At 36.9% G+C, this 18188-nt stretch overlaps 1 protein-coding gene across 3 annotated transcripts in view; it reads left to right on the top strand.

Annotated features, from left to right (window-relative positions):
- LOC134538701 (lachesin-like) overlaps nt 1–18188 on the top strand; it is a 510913-nt gene that overhangs the window by 370977 nt on the left and 121748 nt on the right. For all 3 annotated transcript variants that reach the window (XM_063380138.1, XM_063380136.1, XM_063380137.1), the window contains exon 4: nt 17021–17142. In XM_063380138.1, coding sequence (XP_063236208.1) covers nt 17021–17142 — 122 coding nt within the window. The remainder of the gene's footprint in view (nt 1–17020; nt 17143–18188) is intronic.

The raw sequence follows: 18188 nt of genomic DNA, 5'->3' as shown, positions 1-18188 counted from the left end.
AGGCTCCAGTTGCTGCTTTTGTCTTCGAAGGAATTTTCTCTTTTGCTCCAACTGCTCCATCAGCATTATGTTATAAGATTACAAGGCTGCTTGCTTACGTAGCTTCAAGTCTACGAGACTACGACCCATGTGGTTACGAGTCTATGCGATTGCGAGTCTTCAAGGTCACGTGATCGCGAAACTATAGGACTGCGAAGCTTCAAGTCTACGAGGCTACTTGGATACGTAGCTTCAATTCTACGAGATCCCAAGACATATTGTCTACACGACTACGAGCCATGTGGTTACGAGACCTACGTGACTACGAATCTTCGAGTTTACGTGACTGTGAGGCTACAGAGCTACGAATCCTCTAGAAAACGAATTTACGTGACTGCGAGGATAGAGGTCTACAAGTCTGCATGAGTACTTGTCTACGAAGCTACTCGTCTACAAGGCTCCAATTGACGCATCTGTCTTCGTCGGAATTTTCTTTTTGCTCCAACTGCACCACCAGCATTATGTTATAAGATTACAAGGCTACTTGCTTAGGTAGCTTCAAGTCTGCGAGACTCCAATGCATCATGACTACGAGACTACGACCCATGAGGTTACGAGACTATGCGATAACAAGTCTTCAAGGTTACGTGATCGCGAGGCTATAGGACTACGAAGCTTCCAGAACGCATGGTTACGAGACTGCATTACTAATTGGCTGCGTGGCTTCGAATCTTCATGTCTCTAACTGACTACAATAACACTATTCAGTGGTGAGCGTTAATTTATCTTATGCAAAGGTACTTGCTGCAAGTAGTTCCGCTTTTAAATATCAGATGACGTCACGTGTTGCTTGCAGGTAAATAATATTTATTTCTTTTATGCAGGATGCGGGATGCTCACTATCGATCGCATAAGAAGGATAGCTAAGATAGTCTCCAAGGAGAAGGAAGTTCGTCCTTCCTGCTAGTGTTTCTCAGATTTCTCACGGTCCGCCATCTTGGATTGCGACATCACGGCGGTCATCTTGGACGAGTGTGACCTTGAACTTTGACCAAATCCGCAGGAATGATCGCAAGCACACGGATTAACCATCAAAATATTAACAACAATAATCGGGAGCACACGGAGAAAACCACCATAATATTGACAAAAATAATCAGAAGCACACGGAATAAAACGACACAAGTTTTCTTTTATATCATAAAATTTCAGGGAAAAAATATTTAAAAATAAAAATAAATTAATAAAAAATTAAAAATAAAATAAAAAATTACATAAAATTCTGGCTTGTACTAGAACTATATCTTTGATCAAAAATGAGAAGTTCACAAGCTAGCAGAATATATTTATGTAATTTTTTATTTTATTTTTAATTTTTTATTAATTTATTTTTATTTTTAAATATTTTTTCCCTGAAATTTTATGATATAAAAGAAAACTTGTGTCGTTTTATTCCGTGTGCTTCTGATTATTTTTGTCAATATTATGGTGGTTTTCTCCGTGTGCTCCCGATTATTGTTGTTAATATTTTGATGGTTAATCCGTGTGCTTGCGATCATTCCTGCGGATTTGGTCAAAGTTCAAGGTCACACTCGTCCAAGATGACCGCCGTGATGTCGCAATCCAAGATGGCGGACCGTGAGAAATCTGAGAAGCACTAGCAGGAAGGACGAACTTCCTTCTCCTTGGAGACTATCTTAGCTATCCTTCTTATGCGATCGATAGTGAGCATCCCGCATCCTGCATAAAAGAAATAAATATTATTTACCTGCAAGCAACACGTGACGTCATCTGATATTTAAAAGCGGAACTACTTGCAGCAAGTACCTTTGCATAAGATAAATTAACGCTCACCACTGAATAGTGTTATTGTAGTCAGTTAGAGACATGAAGATTCGAAGCCACGCAGCCAATTAGTAATGCAGTCTCGTAACCATGCGTTCTGGAAGCTTCGTAGTCCTATAGCCTCGCGATCGCGTAACCTTGAAGACTTGTTATCGCATAGTCTCGTAACCTCATGGGTCGTAGTCTCGTAGTCATGATGCATTGGAGTCTCGCAGACTTGAAGCTACCTAAGCAAGTAGCCTTGTAATCTTATAACATAATGCTGGTGGTGCAGTTGGAGCAAAAGAGAAAATTCCGACGAAGACAGATGCGTCAATTGGAGCCTTGTAGACGAGTAGCTACGTAGACAAGTACTCATGCAGACTTGTAGACCTCTATCCTCGCAGTCACGTAAATTCGTTTTCTAGAGGATTCGTAGCTCTGTAGCCTCACAGTCACGTAAACTCGAAGATTCGTAGTCACGTAGTCTCGTAACCACATGGCTCGTAGTCGTGTAGACAATATGTCTTGGGACCTCGTAGAATTGAAGCTACGTATCCAAGTAGCCTCGTAGACTTGAAGCTTCGTAGTCCTATAGTTTCGCGATCACGTGACCTTGAAGACTCGCAATCGCATAGACTCGTAATCACATGGGTCGTAGTCTCGTAGACTTGAAGCTACGTAAGCAAGCAGCCTTGTAATCTTATAACATAATGCTGATGGAGCAGTTGGAGCAAAAGAGAAAATTCCTTCGAAGACAAAAGCGGCAACTGGAGCCTTGTAGATGAGTAGCTTCGTAGTCAAGTACTCATGCAGACTTGTAGTCTGTATCCTCGCAGTCACGTAAACTTGAGTACTAGAAGCATCGAAGCTCTGTATCCTCGCAAGTCATGTATAACTCGTAACCAGCTAGATTATTTTAGAATCGTAGTCATGTGGTCTCATAGTCTCTTAGACTCGAAGAATTCTAGGCAAAATATATTTGGAGCCAAAAGACTTTTGGAACCAAAAGACTGTTGGTGTCAATGACTGTTGGTGTCAATGACTGATGGAGCCAATGAATATTGAAGCCAATGAATATTGGAGCCGATGAATATTGGAGCCGATGAATATCGGAGCCAATTAATATTGGAACCAATGAACATTGTCGTCAATGAATATTGGAGCCAATGACTATAGGAGCCAAAAGACTGATGGAGCCTTTTGGAGCCTGTTGGAGCATTTGGAGCAATTGGAGTCAATTGATATTGGAGCCCATGAATATTGTAGCCCGTGAATATTGTAGCCAATGAATATTGGAGCCATTGAATTATGGAGCCAATGAATATTGGAGCCAATGAATATTGGAGTCAATGAATATTGGAGCCAATGAATATTGGAGTAAATGAATATTGAAGCCAATGAAGATTGGAGCCAATGAAAATTGGAGCCAATGAATAATGAAGCCGATGAATATTGGAACAATGAATATTGGAGCGAATGAATATTGGAGCCAATGAATATTGGAGTCAATGAATATTGAAGTCAATGAATATTGGAGCCAATTGGTGCCAAAGAATATTGGAGCCAATGAATATTGGAGCCAATGAATTTTGGAGCCAATAAATATTGTAGCCAATGAATATTGGAGCCAATGAATTTTGGAGCCAATAAATATTGGAGCCAATGAATATTGGAGCCAATGGCTATAGGAACCAATGAATAATGGAGCCGATGAATATTGGAACAATGAATATTGGAGCGAATGAATATTGGAGCTAATGAATATTTGAGTCAATGAATATTGGAGCCAATTGGTGCCAAAGAATATTGTAGCCAATGAATATTGGAGCCAATGAATTTTGGAGCCAATGAATTTTTGAGCCAATGAATTTTGGAGCCAATAAATATTGGAGCCAATGAATTTTGGAGTCACTAAATATTGGAGCCAATGAATATTGGAGCCAATGGTTATAGGAACCAAAAGACTGTTGGTGCCTTTTGGAGCCTGTTGGAGCATTTGGAGCAATTGGAGCCAATTGATATTGGAGCCCATTAATATTGGAGCCAATGAATATTAGAGCCAAAGAATATTGGAGCGAATGAATATTGTAGTCAATGAATATTGGAGCCAATGAATATTGGAGCCAATGAATATTGGAGCCAATGAATATTGGAGCCAATGAATATTGGAGCCAATGAATATTGGAGCCAATGAATATTGGAGCCAATGAATATTGGAGCCAAAAAATATTGGAGCCCATAAATATTGGAGCCAATGAATATTGGAGCCAATGAATATTGGAGCCAATGATTATTGTAGTCAATGATTATTGGAGCCAATGAATATTGGAGCCAATGAATATTGGAGCCAATGAATATTGGAGCCAATGAATATTGGAGCCAATGAATATTGGAGCCAATGAATATTGGAGCCAATGAATATTGGAGCCAATGAATATTGGAGCCAATGAATATTGGAGCCAATGACTATTGGAGCCAATGATAAATGAGCTGCCTTTTCGTTGGCGGTGCTACCTTTTCGTTGTCGGTGCTGCCTTTACTTGTCGGTGCTTCCAAATGTGCTGCCTTTTCGTTGGCGGTGCTACCTTTTCGATGTTTGTGCTGCCTTTACGTTGTCGGTGCTTCCCTTTTGTTGATTGCGCGTAGTACAAAATGTAGTGATTGAATATTTACTAATTTAAAACCTCTTGGCGTTACTAAAATATTTTTCAAGGTCACTTAGTCCTTTAGTATGTATAAAAAATGTCACGATGGATTAATTGTATATAATTAGATAACGGCGAAGGTCATGCGGTCCTGAAATTTCTAGCCTATACGTCTGATAATGACATGACTCGGTCTCATGGACTGAAGACAATTGATCTATATGTGTGGCTTTGTACATGAACGGCTTATAGGTTATTTCGATTATTGAAAAATTAGACTTTCATGTAATGCATAGCGGTACTGTATTAATTCGATGGTGAGGAATATTGACTTGAGTTGATTTTCGTAGAGCGAATGATTAATAAACTCTGTTAAAGGTAATGGAAAACAGAATCCAAAATTTATTTAGTATTTAGTTACAACTGTCACTGGTCAAGAATCGAACCGTGGACAGGGATCCATCGATTCAATATGTAAATTAATGAGTGATTTTTTTGATGAATTTTGGAATTTTTCCCGCATTTCTAGCTAAATAATTACATGATTTCAAGATGGCGGGCACCTCGGTAATAATAAATGATTACTGCACTGTAACAGGTTAGAATAAAACTAACATGATGGTAAGACGAGTACACACAATATGGTGACCCCTCCAGCAGACGAAAACAAGATGTTGGCAATGACCACTAGCATGTGGTAGCTCCTGGTAGCATGTACTGAACATAAAATGACGAATCCATGATGGGCGTCAAAGTCAAAGTCAAAGATCAAGGTCAACGTCAAAGATCAAGGTCAAATGTCAAGGCCAAATTTCAAGGTCAAGGTCAAAGTTCAAGGTCAACGTCAAAGATCAAGGTCAAATGTCAAGGTCAAATTTCAAGGTCAAGGTCAAAGTTCAAGGTCAAGGTCGAAGTTCAAGGTCAAAGTTCAAGGTCAAGATCAAATTTCAAGGTCAAAGTTCAAGGTCAAGGTCAAAGTTCAAGGTCAATGACAAAGTTCAATGTTAATATAAGAGATCAAAGTTATGGTAAACAGAACATTATACTAACATGTTGTCAGCACACTCTAGCAGACGAAAACAAGATGGTGGCCTCCAGCGTACAAAGACAAGATGACTGACATGACGTCATACCAGCTGATGGTAAATACCTTGTTATTGGTGGTGGTAGGTCAGTCTGTAGGTGGCTTCTGTGGAGGAAAGATCCAATTTTTTTTTCCTTCACCGGTTTCGAACTAAGGACGGGAATCGATATAATCAATAAGAATTATATTAAGTTACTGTTTTGATGAATTTTGGAATTTTTCCCGATTTTCTAACATAAAAATTACGTATTTCCAAGATGGCGTCTAAATTTCAAGATGGCGACCATAACGATAATTGCAACATAATAGGATCCAATATGGCGGTCGTAACATAAAGTGTAAGAATGACATGGTACTCAACCAAGATGGCGGGTGTAACGAAATATGCAACATTTATATAATCCAAGATGGCGACCGTAACGATAACTGCAACAGTGGTTTTTAAGATTATTATTTAAATTTTTTAATGATTTTTAAAATTTTTCCCGATTTTCTAACATAAATATTATGGATTTACAAGATGGCGGACGTAACGAAAATTGCAACGGTGACGTCATCATCCAATATGACGGAAAACACATTGCCGGAATGTTCGAAAAAACAAAATTACGTAATCCAAGATGGCGGATCCAAAATGGCCGTCGGGGTCAAGGTTAAGGTCAAGGTCACATCCTGATAGAGGCTTAACTGAGGCTTGAGTTAAGGATGCTTAAGCCTCTATCAGGACATTTCTAGCCGCTGGGATTTTTGAGGACTAAAACGGGAAATTTTCCCTCGGATCGGGAATTTTTCCCTCGAAAACGGGAATTTTTTTCTTAAAACGGGAAATTTTGAGTCATTTTGAGTCATTTTTGAGGAATTTTGAGGAATTTTGAGTCAAAAATGGCCGCCGTGACGTCAGTTTGGTCGGTCATTGACCGGCTCCACGCTCCACCGCCTGACGCCTGTGCCAGAAAATACTATCCTATACTACTAATTTATTTCAACAATTATTTGGCGTTACTTAAATGATCATGTAATGTGTTAATTTTTAGTCCTGGATTATTCAGCTGTAATAATATATTTCGTTTAAAATTGAATATGTGTTAAAAGAGTGCATGGTCTTGGACCTTGCAGATACTCATAAGGGTCGGTTCTGATAATCCATCTGTTACGATGAAAGTGTTTATATGGCATTAAAAGTATATTTTTTCTGAAATTATAAATTTTGGTAGAAATTTTTTTTTTGAAGGATTTTGAAAAACTCATTTTGATGAGGAAGTTAATAACCTATACAAGTGTGGCATATGTGTAGTTAAAACTATAATAACACTTAATATAACATTATATTATTTAGGTTAATTGCAGGGAGAATTTCTAAGTACTAATAAGTAATGTCTACCATCAAACCACATTACTAAAAAAAAAAAAGGAGGACATTCTCTCCCTCTCCATAATTTGTTCTGTAAATATGGTCCCCTTGTATAATTAAAAACTATTGTGTGCTTCATTGCTGTCCATAAACTTTAGGAGTGGGTCCGCGTTTCTTTAGTAAATATGCTGATAAGAATTATGTTACGTATTCGTAATTTTCAAAACTTTGTTATTATTATTTTTTTCATTTCTTCCTTGCCGAAGAAAGGTTTCCAACGTCAGATAAAAATATGTACCTCAGCCAAAACGAGACTCTGTCATAGTTGGTTAATTATAGTTTTATTGCAGATTATAAGTTAATAGTTATTTTATATGATACCTTAACATAATATAATACTCAAAAATTGTTCTGATGTATTAAGAGAGAGTAGAAGTATATAATAGTATGTCCTGAAAAAGGTTCCAGGTTGAGGATTGAGGATGGAGTCCGCCATCTTGGATTGTGAGGTCACGGCGGCCATCTTGGATGGCCTTGACCTTGGACCTTGACCTTCAAAGTTTGTCAAAGATTATCAAAAATGACTCGAAATTCCTCAGAATTTTTCTTAAAAATTCGCCAAAGTCCTTCAAAATTTTAGGAAAAAAAATCGCTCCAAAAACTTTCGAAAATAAAAAATTCCCTATTTAGAGGGAAAAAATTCTTGTTTTGAGGGAAACATTTCCCGTTTTAGTCCTCAAATGCCAGAGGCTTGAAATTCCTAAAATTGACTTAAGAGTCCTAAAAGCAAGCCGCCCTAAGCCGCTTAGGACATTACCGTGACTATTAAGATTTTATGGCCACCATTTTGAAGGTAAATCGTCATCGTTGCAATTTTCGTTCCAGCTGCCATATAGAAAATCTGTAATTTTTATCCAATTTTAACTGCAAAAGTGTAAAAATAAAAAAAAATAATTAATAAAAATCATTCCGCCATTTATAAATCAAGACATCACGTCCGTCCACTTGGAAATACGTAATTATTTAGGTAGAAAAACGGGAAAAAAATTTTAATTAAAAAAATTAATAAAATTTTAATAAAATAATAGTTAATACACACACTTACATCATGGAGGTGGGAGTCCTCGGTTCGAACCCGGTAAGGCAACTGGCAGACTGACCTCCCACCACAAATGCCAAGGAATATTTTGCGTCAGCCAGTATGACGTCACGTCCGCCATCTTGTTTTCATCTGCTGAAGACCGACATCTGGGATCCGACGTAAAATATTTTAAAAAATATTTTAGGTACATTATTTTATTCTATACTATTGATACCTATACTTTGATTCAAGGGGTTGATTAGAGCTACTCTTTCAGATTCGAGAAATTTAAGAATCGACCCATCACTAATTATTTACGATTACCAGATAACTGTTGCGGTATCTAGCCAAAGTATTTGATGAAAAAATTCAATGCTCGTGTAGAACATCCGTAAAAATTATCATTGATAAAAATATATTACGTGAAAATGCTTAAAACTCAAGATTTCGGGAAGACGCCTAGCTTAAAAATCCTGTATTTGATTCAATAGTGTGTAAGCAATAAAATATAGTTATTTGTTGTTTCATTTATATCCTAAACATAGTTTAAAAACAAAGGGAATTACTTGAATTACTGAATCTAATAGTATCTGGCTGCTACTTATAGCTTTCCCTGTGAAGTCAATGACGTTTAGTTTTAATTTTAGACACTACGCAATATCTTCGAAAATTTCTGAACGTGTGAACTTTGCTTTAATTGTTACGGTATTAAGATTGTTGAAATAAAAATGGCGTCGATCGATTCCTATAATTCTATTACCTAAAGTTTTATCTCGTTTTTTCGTCAATAAATTTACATAAGAAGTGTCTCTAAAATTTTAACTCGATATCTTCCTTAAACTAAGTGTTTTATGTATCATTTGTGTAAAAAGGCGCGCAAATATTTAAAATTATCATCACTAGTGAAAGGTTTGCATCTATTATATTACACAAAGAGAATTTATGTTTAAAATATGTGTGCGCAGAACAACAAATTGAACAGAGCTATTGTCTTTAAAATTTTATGAAATGCCTTTAAATAAAGTAATTGATGATAAAAACGACATGGCGTGTGTGACAGAACCTTAACTCTTAGAGCACGAACCCTACCATCTTTCTCAGTGTGGATCATTTATTTTGAGCACAGAGCGTAGCAGTTCACTAAATCGTCTGGCGTAAATGGCTCGTGAACTATTAACGACACGGGTGAAGTGCAGGGAGTTTTCGCATAATTTTCCGCTTGGCCGGTTGCAGTTAACGCTCAACTCCGGGCCTAACTGTCGGGTGGACGTCCTCGCATTTTGAAACAAACTAATTTTAAAACACCACACACACACGTAAGCATTAACAGTATGGTGGGTATACATTATATTGTTGTTTCAAAATGGGAATTTCTCAAGGGCAATGCCGTGGTGCCCTTTTTTCAGAATTCAATTTAGTAGTTGTTTAAAATCTCGCCTGGCACACTGTTATCTAGGCCTAAAAGCCATCAAATTCTACACGTGAAAGCTTCTTCCATACGCTGTTAAATAATGTTCCATCTTCAAACTTAACGAAGAACGCTAGTTACAAATTATTCATGGATCTTTGTAAATTCACTGAAATCTTCGTAAATGTACGGACACTGAGTTCACTTACTTTGGACAGGAATCCAAACGAATTTTCTTGGCGTGTAGACATAAAGGGAATACATCTTTTCACAGACGAGAGAGCCAAACGCCCCATCGTGGATCTTCGGTTTTTTTTGTTCATTGTAAATAAATATGGCGGTGTTGATAAAAGGATACTAATGGTCAATTAGGTTAGGTTAGCTACATTATAAATACTTTAAAACATTGTGGACGGTTGATTTGGTTAGGATAGCTACATTTAAGATACGGAAAACACATAAACTTCGGGGATCTTCGGGTTTTGGCTCTCTCGTCTGTGGAAAAAAGGCTTCCCGTATACATAACCTTCAAATTTTAGTTACGTGTATAGCCAGACCACTTCTTTTCTCCCGTTTGTGTGTTTAACTTTTGTTTAGAACGAAACATACGACTCGTAATTGAAAAGACGGCGTAGTTTCAATGAGGATTTAGTTATTTGAAATTACGAATTACTCTTCGTTTATTTGAGCTAAATTCCTTCGTTGAAAAATTTCGTAAATTTATTGTAATTTCCCTCAGTGCGGTTACGTCTACCACAGCCTGCATTCAAGGCCACATCAAAGGTTTCGTAAAATATGTTACTGCAGCTTGTGCGAATCCATTCATCCTGTGATACAGGATTTATACCTAAGTATAATAGATTTTCTGGAGTTACGTTGTGATCTGATTCATTTGCAAAACATCGCATGATGTTTGTTTGCCTGCAGTGACAATCATATGACAGAAAAAAAAAGAGTGGAAAATAGTGCTAAGACCATTGGTACTACTTTTAAACATTTACTTTTGGGACAAGTCAAATGACATAATTTATAAAAATAATTAATAGAAAACCTTATTACGAGAACCAGTTGTCAATGTGTTCCACGCGTAAATGACATTCTTGAAGGCGGTTTCATGAATGGCTTGGCATAAAAGTTTAAAGATAGATCACCATTCTTATTTTTATTTAATTGCACTCATAAATGTAGTTGGGTACTTTTGAGGTTATAAAGTTATTTTTACGGTAACAAAAAATATAACTGTGTTAATTTAACTGATAATTTTGAAGTGAAACTTCTTTAAAGTATGTAGAATAAGTCTGTGTGATGACTCATCAAAACGTAAGTAAACGTGCACGCTCTGAATTGGGGCATTCGATGCAAAATTATGAGAATGGGGAGGGTTATAATGAATAGAGGTTCAGACAATTGTAAACTCTTTCAGGTTTTTTGTGGCCATGTTCATGACAACTGTAAACCTCCTTTGTTTTACTTTATGGTTTAGTTTCGTCGTTCACGTGAACTATTAAAGTTTAAGTTCAAGTGGATTATTGTTGTGTGAAGCTTCACCTCTAACAAACCCATTTAATTTTCTTCACGAAATCAGACAAATTTGCTTAATATTGTTTGCATATTTAAACCTCAAAGACGTATTTAAATTCTATTAAAACATATCTATATGTACGGTCGGCTAAATGGATTACACGTGTAAATCATTTTTGTTTATAAGTAGATGCTACTTATAACATAACTGTTATTTTATTCCGGAAAATTGATTCATTTTTTAGTTAAGTAGAAATTATTTATGTAACTGAGGATTAGACTTACAAAATTAAAATTTATGAGAGAAAAATTGCTATCAAGCAGCAGTTTAAGGATAGGATATTTATTTTAGATTGAGTTTTTTAAAGTGTGCAAACAATGTGTACAGTGAGAGGCTATTTTCATATGTTTGTACTGGATTAAGTATAATTTGAAGGCGGCCGAGTGTGACATTGTGTTTTCCAGCGCTGCAACGTTCTTTTAAGTCACAAACTGTGACCACTCACTTTGCGATTTTAATTTTCTGGATGGTCTCCGATGTCCCTCGTGTAATTAGCGGCATTTATGAGCATTGCACCTTATTTGAGTTATTATTGCTTTTTTAGGGTACTATGTTGTTTTATTTCAGAAAATTATATTAATTTTTTCGTAATTTACCATACTTTTGCAACGAGTTTTTGCCTTTGGTCCTTCAACGCAGATATTGTATTTTTTCCTTCGGCGAACATTTTCATCATAGTGTTCAGCATTTAGATTAATTTCTTTTCCCAAAATGTTTTTGCGTTTTGGTAACTAAACATCCACTACCAAATAGCTTAAAACAGTGTTAAGTCCCTCACACACGTAAGTTTTTATTTGCGTTATTTCACTGAGAATAAAATGTTAACAGCTGAAAACGAAGAAGATGCGGAAATAAATTGTGAAATTTTTATGTGTGTTTCATTCACGGTTTAAAAAACCCAGCTTTTTATAAACCCCCAAATAGTTGTTTACCTGAGTAAGGTATCGTCATAGTCGTTCTGAGTAGCTGTACTGGTGATGTAAATGTAATATTTCTTACTTTGATAAAAATAAAAAATAAATAAATATAATAACTGTAACGTTATTTAAAATCAGTAATCTACCAAAAGTTACAGAATTTAGTAGTATACCTATTTGTTAAATTATTCCAAATTATATTTTAAAATTTAAAACAACAAAAAATAAGAACTGTGAAGCTCTTATTAATAACTAATATATTTTTTAATTGAAGACTAAATTTTTTTAAATTTTTTATTAAGTTCTTCCTTTGATTAGATGGCTTTATACTGCCTCGAATGATTGGAAAAGCAATTATTTTGCTCAGCTGTAACCCTTTTTATGTCCAATACGTAAAGACCGGAAAAATTCGTGGATTCATTTCGTGATAGGCTGAAATTCAATCATGTGTATAATTATGCTGGTTCAGCTATTGGCTCGCGGTTTGACTGGAGCTCTCTGGGCCAATGAGAGACTATCGACCAAAGAAGCGTCGAATCACAAGCTACCCAGTGGAGACGACTCACAATTTAGTAACCAATGAACACGCGTGTTTACTTGAGAAGTGCAGAGGATAATGGAGGCTTACCTAGAGGTAATTGAATCCGCGAAATTTTCCGGTCCCTACCAATACGGAAAGTGACTTTTACTGTATTGAAATATGTGACTGAGCTCTATTGTGAAGGAAGTTTTGCGCATAGACGTACGCAGGTCGCCGTGGCCCTCCCCATGTGAGTGGGGGAGGCCATTGACCAAATTTCTACGGTATTACGAAAAGCGTATAGGCCTTCCGCCTGGCACGTATTAAGAACCTCCCTTAAAATCACTCCCATTTTGTAGGAGGGCTCGCAATCACTTCGGTTGTGCGAGACTGACTTCAGCGTGGAAGGGCTATTGTCTAAAAAAAGAAAAAAAAATTGTGAAGGAAGTTGGGACTAAACATTACATACCGAATCATACAGTAGGAAAAAAAATACCTTACATTAAAATGTCTGCCACACGTTTTCTTACATCGTTTTGAGAAAATGATTCTAATAAATGCCACCAGTAGTTCCCCAGCTAACTTGGTTACCGTGGCGATGCGTGCAAAAGAAAATAATAATAATAATAACAGTTTTCTCAATTTTAATGCTTCATACTCTGTTCGCCGGAATTTTAGTCAGATTGCAAATTCCGACGATAAACAGTTGCTAAATTATTACATTAAGCAGATAATTTTCTCGGAAACTTTGATGAATTCGCACTTACACGCAGTATGACTCTTTGCATATCGTGAAGTATTGATATTTTATCTACGACATTTGTCACAACTATTGTACCTAATTAAACGGTTCGTCTCATAGGCAACCCATTAATAATGACTGCAACCAACACACAAACTGTTTGCCACGTTGAAATTACATGTAGGTTAGTAGATCAACCATAGAAAAATGTATTTAAGTGGAACGAACACCGACAATTTAGGGATGTCAGTTTATTTAGCAATCTGCATGCGATTTGAAGCGTCAGAAGATCAGACGAGAGACATATTGAAAATCAATCGCAACAGCTTAAGCGATAAGATTTTTCACGTATTATTAAAAAAAATTATACAGCTACATATATTAACGCTCTTTTGACAAAGAATTTGAGACTCGTACAAAATATATAGTACATTTCGTTACGTTGGTGCGGATCGTAGATAATCACGGCCATTGTCTTGAGTTCAATTGGCTTGTGGCGTCTAGAGACGTCATAGGAGAAGGGTTCACCGAAGTTTCGGTCAACATTGCTGTCACTATTTTCTGGGTAGCCGTCTCCTACTGAGTCCATTACAACAAGAACACTAAATACATATAAAAAATATATTGGCCAGCGACAAACAGACGAACCCAATGATGATACTACACAGACGATTTCGACAACACAACGGCAACGCAGCGACGCACAGTGGAACCCAGAGACGTGGCTTGAACTAATATTCGAACAACACAACGACACAGCACAGACGAACAAAGAATACTTCCCAAGACAAAACATCTGTAATGTTTCGGAAACTGACATCTGCTCCGGTCATCAGGCTCAAAAATAACTGACAGAGGACACTGGAAAACCAGTGGTTTGTATACTTTAGACCACCCCCCCCCCCCCTTCCCGGCCTTTTCTCATGGCTCGGTCAATGACAGTCGAGCAGCCCAGTCGTTGTCAGTTACTGTGTTCTTCTTGGTTGTGATATTTTGTAATTCCTTCTACTGAATTATCTGTGCAGTTTATGCATTTCACTTTTAACATAGGCTTATTTTGGCTTGTTTCCTGTGTGTTTCTGTGTTCGTATTTTTGTCTGTTCTTGAAGTTTGTCTATAACATACATGACATATTAAAAATAATATATATATATATTTCAATCTTTCACATTGCAGTAATAATTAAAATTACTTTTTCTGTATGTTAATTGAATCTGGCTTTTAAGTCTCGGCGTCACACACCATTTGGGTTATTTCATTTTCCTGTCATTACTGTCAATTTAAGAGTTTTTCCTGCAAATTTATCACGAGAGCTCTCTAGAGTTTGTGTTTCATTTCAAAATTTGTCAAGTTAAATTTACCAAAAAGTATCCAAAAAACAGCAAAAAGACACGCAAGTGTTCATAACTGTTCTAATTTGCGTGAAATTTTACAACTAAATAAAAAGTCTAGTAAATTTCTTGTCAGAAAATTTGTAACTAAGCAACTTAAACAAGAGAGTTATCGGAATAAATTAACTAGTTAATTTTCTTTATTATTAATAATTAAGAGAAAATTAAAAAAGTAACTCTACATTGTCAAACCGAGCCTTAAGATTATAGGTAACGGTCAGTGCTGCGTTCAGAAACATCTTGAGCAGTACCTTTATTAGCGGTAGGAAGTCAGGTTTTGCTTACTTTTATAGCTTATTTTGAAAAATAATACTATATTAAAAAACACGATTCAATCAGTGACACACTAAAAGGTTCATAAATTATACTTTTAAGATAAGCGCTTTTGTCAGTAACGGACTGCAAATGTAAGAGCTTTACTGGTAGCCATTGAAGAGTTACACTTTCCACCTCCTGGCTCCATCAGATCAGTTCGATGGCACCAAATCATTGCATTGTCATCCAGATTACATAAACTTGCAAATTTTCAAATTGACACGACATTATAATTTGGTTAATTTGTTTTTAAAGTCTTCTTCTGGGAGTCATTACATTGTTCTCTTAACCACGTTGACTTTTTCAGTCGAGATAATCTCTTGGTTTCTTTTATGGTTCTAATGTGATTTCTTGGCCATAAACAACAGGGTGCAGAACTTTTCGCCAACACTTCATAGCCGCCGATGTAAATTGTACATGTTACTTTTTGGAATTTTTTTTCAGAAGCTTCTCTTAAACTGAGAGAGATATTTTCAAACAGATATCTCCGTAACACAGATCACATCAACCTCCAAGGGGTTCTTTGAAGCTTCGATGACGAGATATTCATACCGCGCACTTGTAGGGTTATTGTTTGTTTGTTATGGAACATGACTTTGATTACGATAATCGACTTAGCATACTTTGTACATTCTGACTGTTCACAAGCCGCTATTATCTTTTGTAAAAATGGTTTGAAACCTATGGCTGCTCGCTCGCTTATGAATTTATAAAACGGAATACATGTCACCCGTGATAACGGCGCACAAACTGTAAGTGTGTCTTTGAGTTCTGATGAGTTACTACACACAATTGCCTTTCTTTGGCCCACTTTGTTGTGTAGCGTTTTATTTTATGAATTTATACAACTTGCTAACGCACCAATATGGACCTAATATTCCAGTGTGCCAGGAGTTCTTGATTTGGCATTATCCGAGAAGTTAATTCAAGAACCCACAATAGGCTTTCCAGTGTGTTAGTCTGTGCTGTCGCCGTTGCATTGTCTAGAATACATGTTTAGTTTCATCGCTGTGTTGTCGTAGTTTTGTCCATATCATCTGTTTGCTATCATCGTCGCTTTTGTCTGTTTGGCGCTGTTTTTTGTCCAAGGTTTAATTTTTTGTCTGATATTTGCGGTTCTTATAGCAACTCTCTCGTCGTTGTCAGCCTGCTCTTTTTTTTTCTGTACTGTAATTTATTTATTTATTTTATTTTTTATTCCATTGTTCCGTTCGAATTCTTCCCACGGAATTCGGCGTGCGGTCTAATTTATGTATTCTTCTTGGTTGTCCATTCGTGAAGTTTTTATAAACCAGGAATGAAAAATCTTTTAAGTCAGTCGTCCCTTTTGCAAATATCTTTTTTTTTTTTTAAAAAAAGTCGTATTATGACCCATTTCACAGTGCATTATCTTTAATGTTTTATTTAAATACGTTCTGAAATTGGGACAAAATTTTAGGCCGGCTTGCACAGTCGTGACTAGAGACGAAGTGGAGTATTCTTCCATTTGATTAACCTGCCGAGTTTTTTCTCGGACTTGACTCACCTGACTGCAAGCGGCCCTAAGTCTCTCGAATTTCGGATCATCGTGGGAAAAAAAAATTTCTCGTTATTGCTTTAATTATAAATTAACGCGGGCAATAAAGTTGCAAAATGATGTGGCAGTACAACTTTATTCGCGGGGCTTTGTGAAAACTGTCGAAGAACAAGTGAAAGTGTGTTTGAATTTGGTCCCTGATCGCATCAAGTACGTCAAATATTCTTATCCTTTTTTTTTGGTGTTTGCTGGCTGATAATTCGGTGGAATGCAGAGTAAATCGGTGATCAACGCAGCGAAGTTCACTGAACTATAAATGAAAGTTATTGATATCTAAGTGAAAATCCAGTAAAATAAAACTTCGAGATTTTACAGTTTTAAAATGGAGCAAAATTAACATACGTAGTCTACACGTTTTTTTTTTTCAATTTAATATAATTGGCTTAAACTATCTTGGGTTAGTGAATATTTTTTCCTTATGATTTAAACTATAAAAACATAATACGTAATTAATTGTCTATTCCATAAATAATTGTATGTTTGCATGCATTGTTAGTACCATATTATACCTTCAAACTACTTGATATACCCTTGCGAAGCCCGACAACTGGTGCTGGTAGAAAACAAAGAAGTGGGGTGATGGAACGTAATGCTTGTTCCAGTTCCGCCCAGCATCCGCATGAACCCGGCGAACGGACAGCTGAAGGCGAGGAAAGGCGGGACGGTGACCTTGGAGTGCAAGGCCTCGGGCAACCCCGTGCCCACCATCTTCTGGTCCAGGAAGGTGAGCAAATGAACACGTTCTTTATTTCTACTCCACAAAGGTGAGCAAATTAACACATCCCCCTGGCCATAAAGGTAAGTAAAATAACATATATTCTATGGTCCAGAATGGTGTGGTTCAGATGGATCGGCAAAATACAACATAACCTGAAGGTCCAAAAAAATCTGTGCAAATTTACACATTATTTGGTTCTGAAAGTTGAGTAAAATAACTCATCTTCTGGTCCAGAAAGAGGAGAAAACAAATCTCCTGGTTCAGAAAAGCGAGCTAATATCACATCTAACAGCCAAAAATATGTTAGCAAAATAAAACCTATTCTTGACCAGAAAGGCGAGAAAAATAATTCACAGTCTATGGTACAGAAATCTGTACATATTAATATATTATGTGCTTCAGAAAGGCGATCCAAATGACACATCCTCTGGTCCAAGAAGGTGTGGCACTACCGTGCTCTCACGGTGATTGCGGTCGGTGTGTCGCTGGAATTTGCTTACACACAGTAAAGGCGTACCCGCTATGACCTGTCGGGTCCGTCCGTCATCCGTCAACGAGCCAAGAGATTCACAATCATCCGCACGTCCGTCAAATATTGTTTTATATTTTTTATGCTGCTAAGAGATTGGATGTCTCAAATACCAGTGCAAATTTTTCTTCGATATGAATGTATATTAGAATGACGAGCAAACAATATTAAACCCTTTTTTTCGTTGTAATACTTAATGAAATTGTTTCCAGTTGTTCAAAAATTTTGTTCAAACGCAAGCAGAAAGTGTTTAATGCCAACATACAAACAAATAAAACATACTTAAGGACCCTTTTAAGATGGTAAAGGTTTCCGGAATTAGGTATCTTGCCGACGTTTTGACGTTTCATCCGTCCGTCCGTTCCAGAGCTGGACAACTGCATCTTGCGTCTGTGGTGGCCTGGCTTCTGGGTTGTAGCCGCGTCGAAGGGAAAATGATTTCACCGACGTTTCGGTGGTCCTTGAAGTCGCCATCATCAGGGTCGCAGTTACGGTGAGAATACTTCGGCTTCGACGCGGCTGA

Source organism: Bacillus rossius, chromosome 14, assembly GCF_032445375.1.
Source record: "Bacillus rossius redtenbacheri isolate Brsri chromosome 14, Brsri_v3, whole genome shotgun sequence".
NCBI lineage: Eukaryota > Metazoa > Arthropoda > Insecta > Phasmatodea > Bacillidae > Bacillus > Bacillus rossius.
The sequence above is the reverse complement of the archived record's forward strand: the minus strand, read 5'-3'. Positions and strand labels throughout refer to the sequence as shown.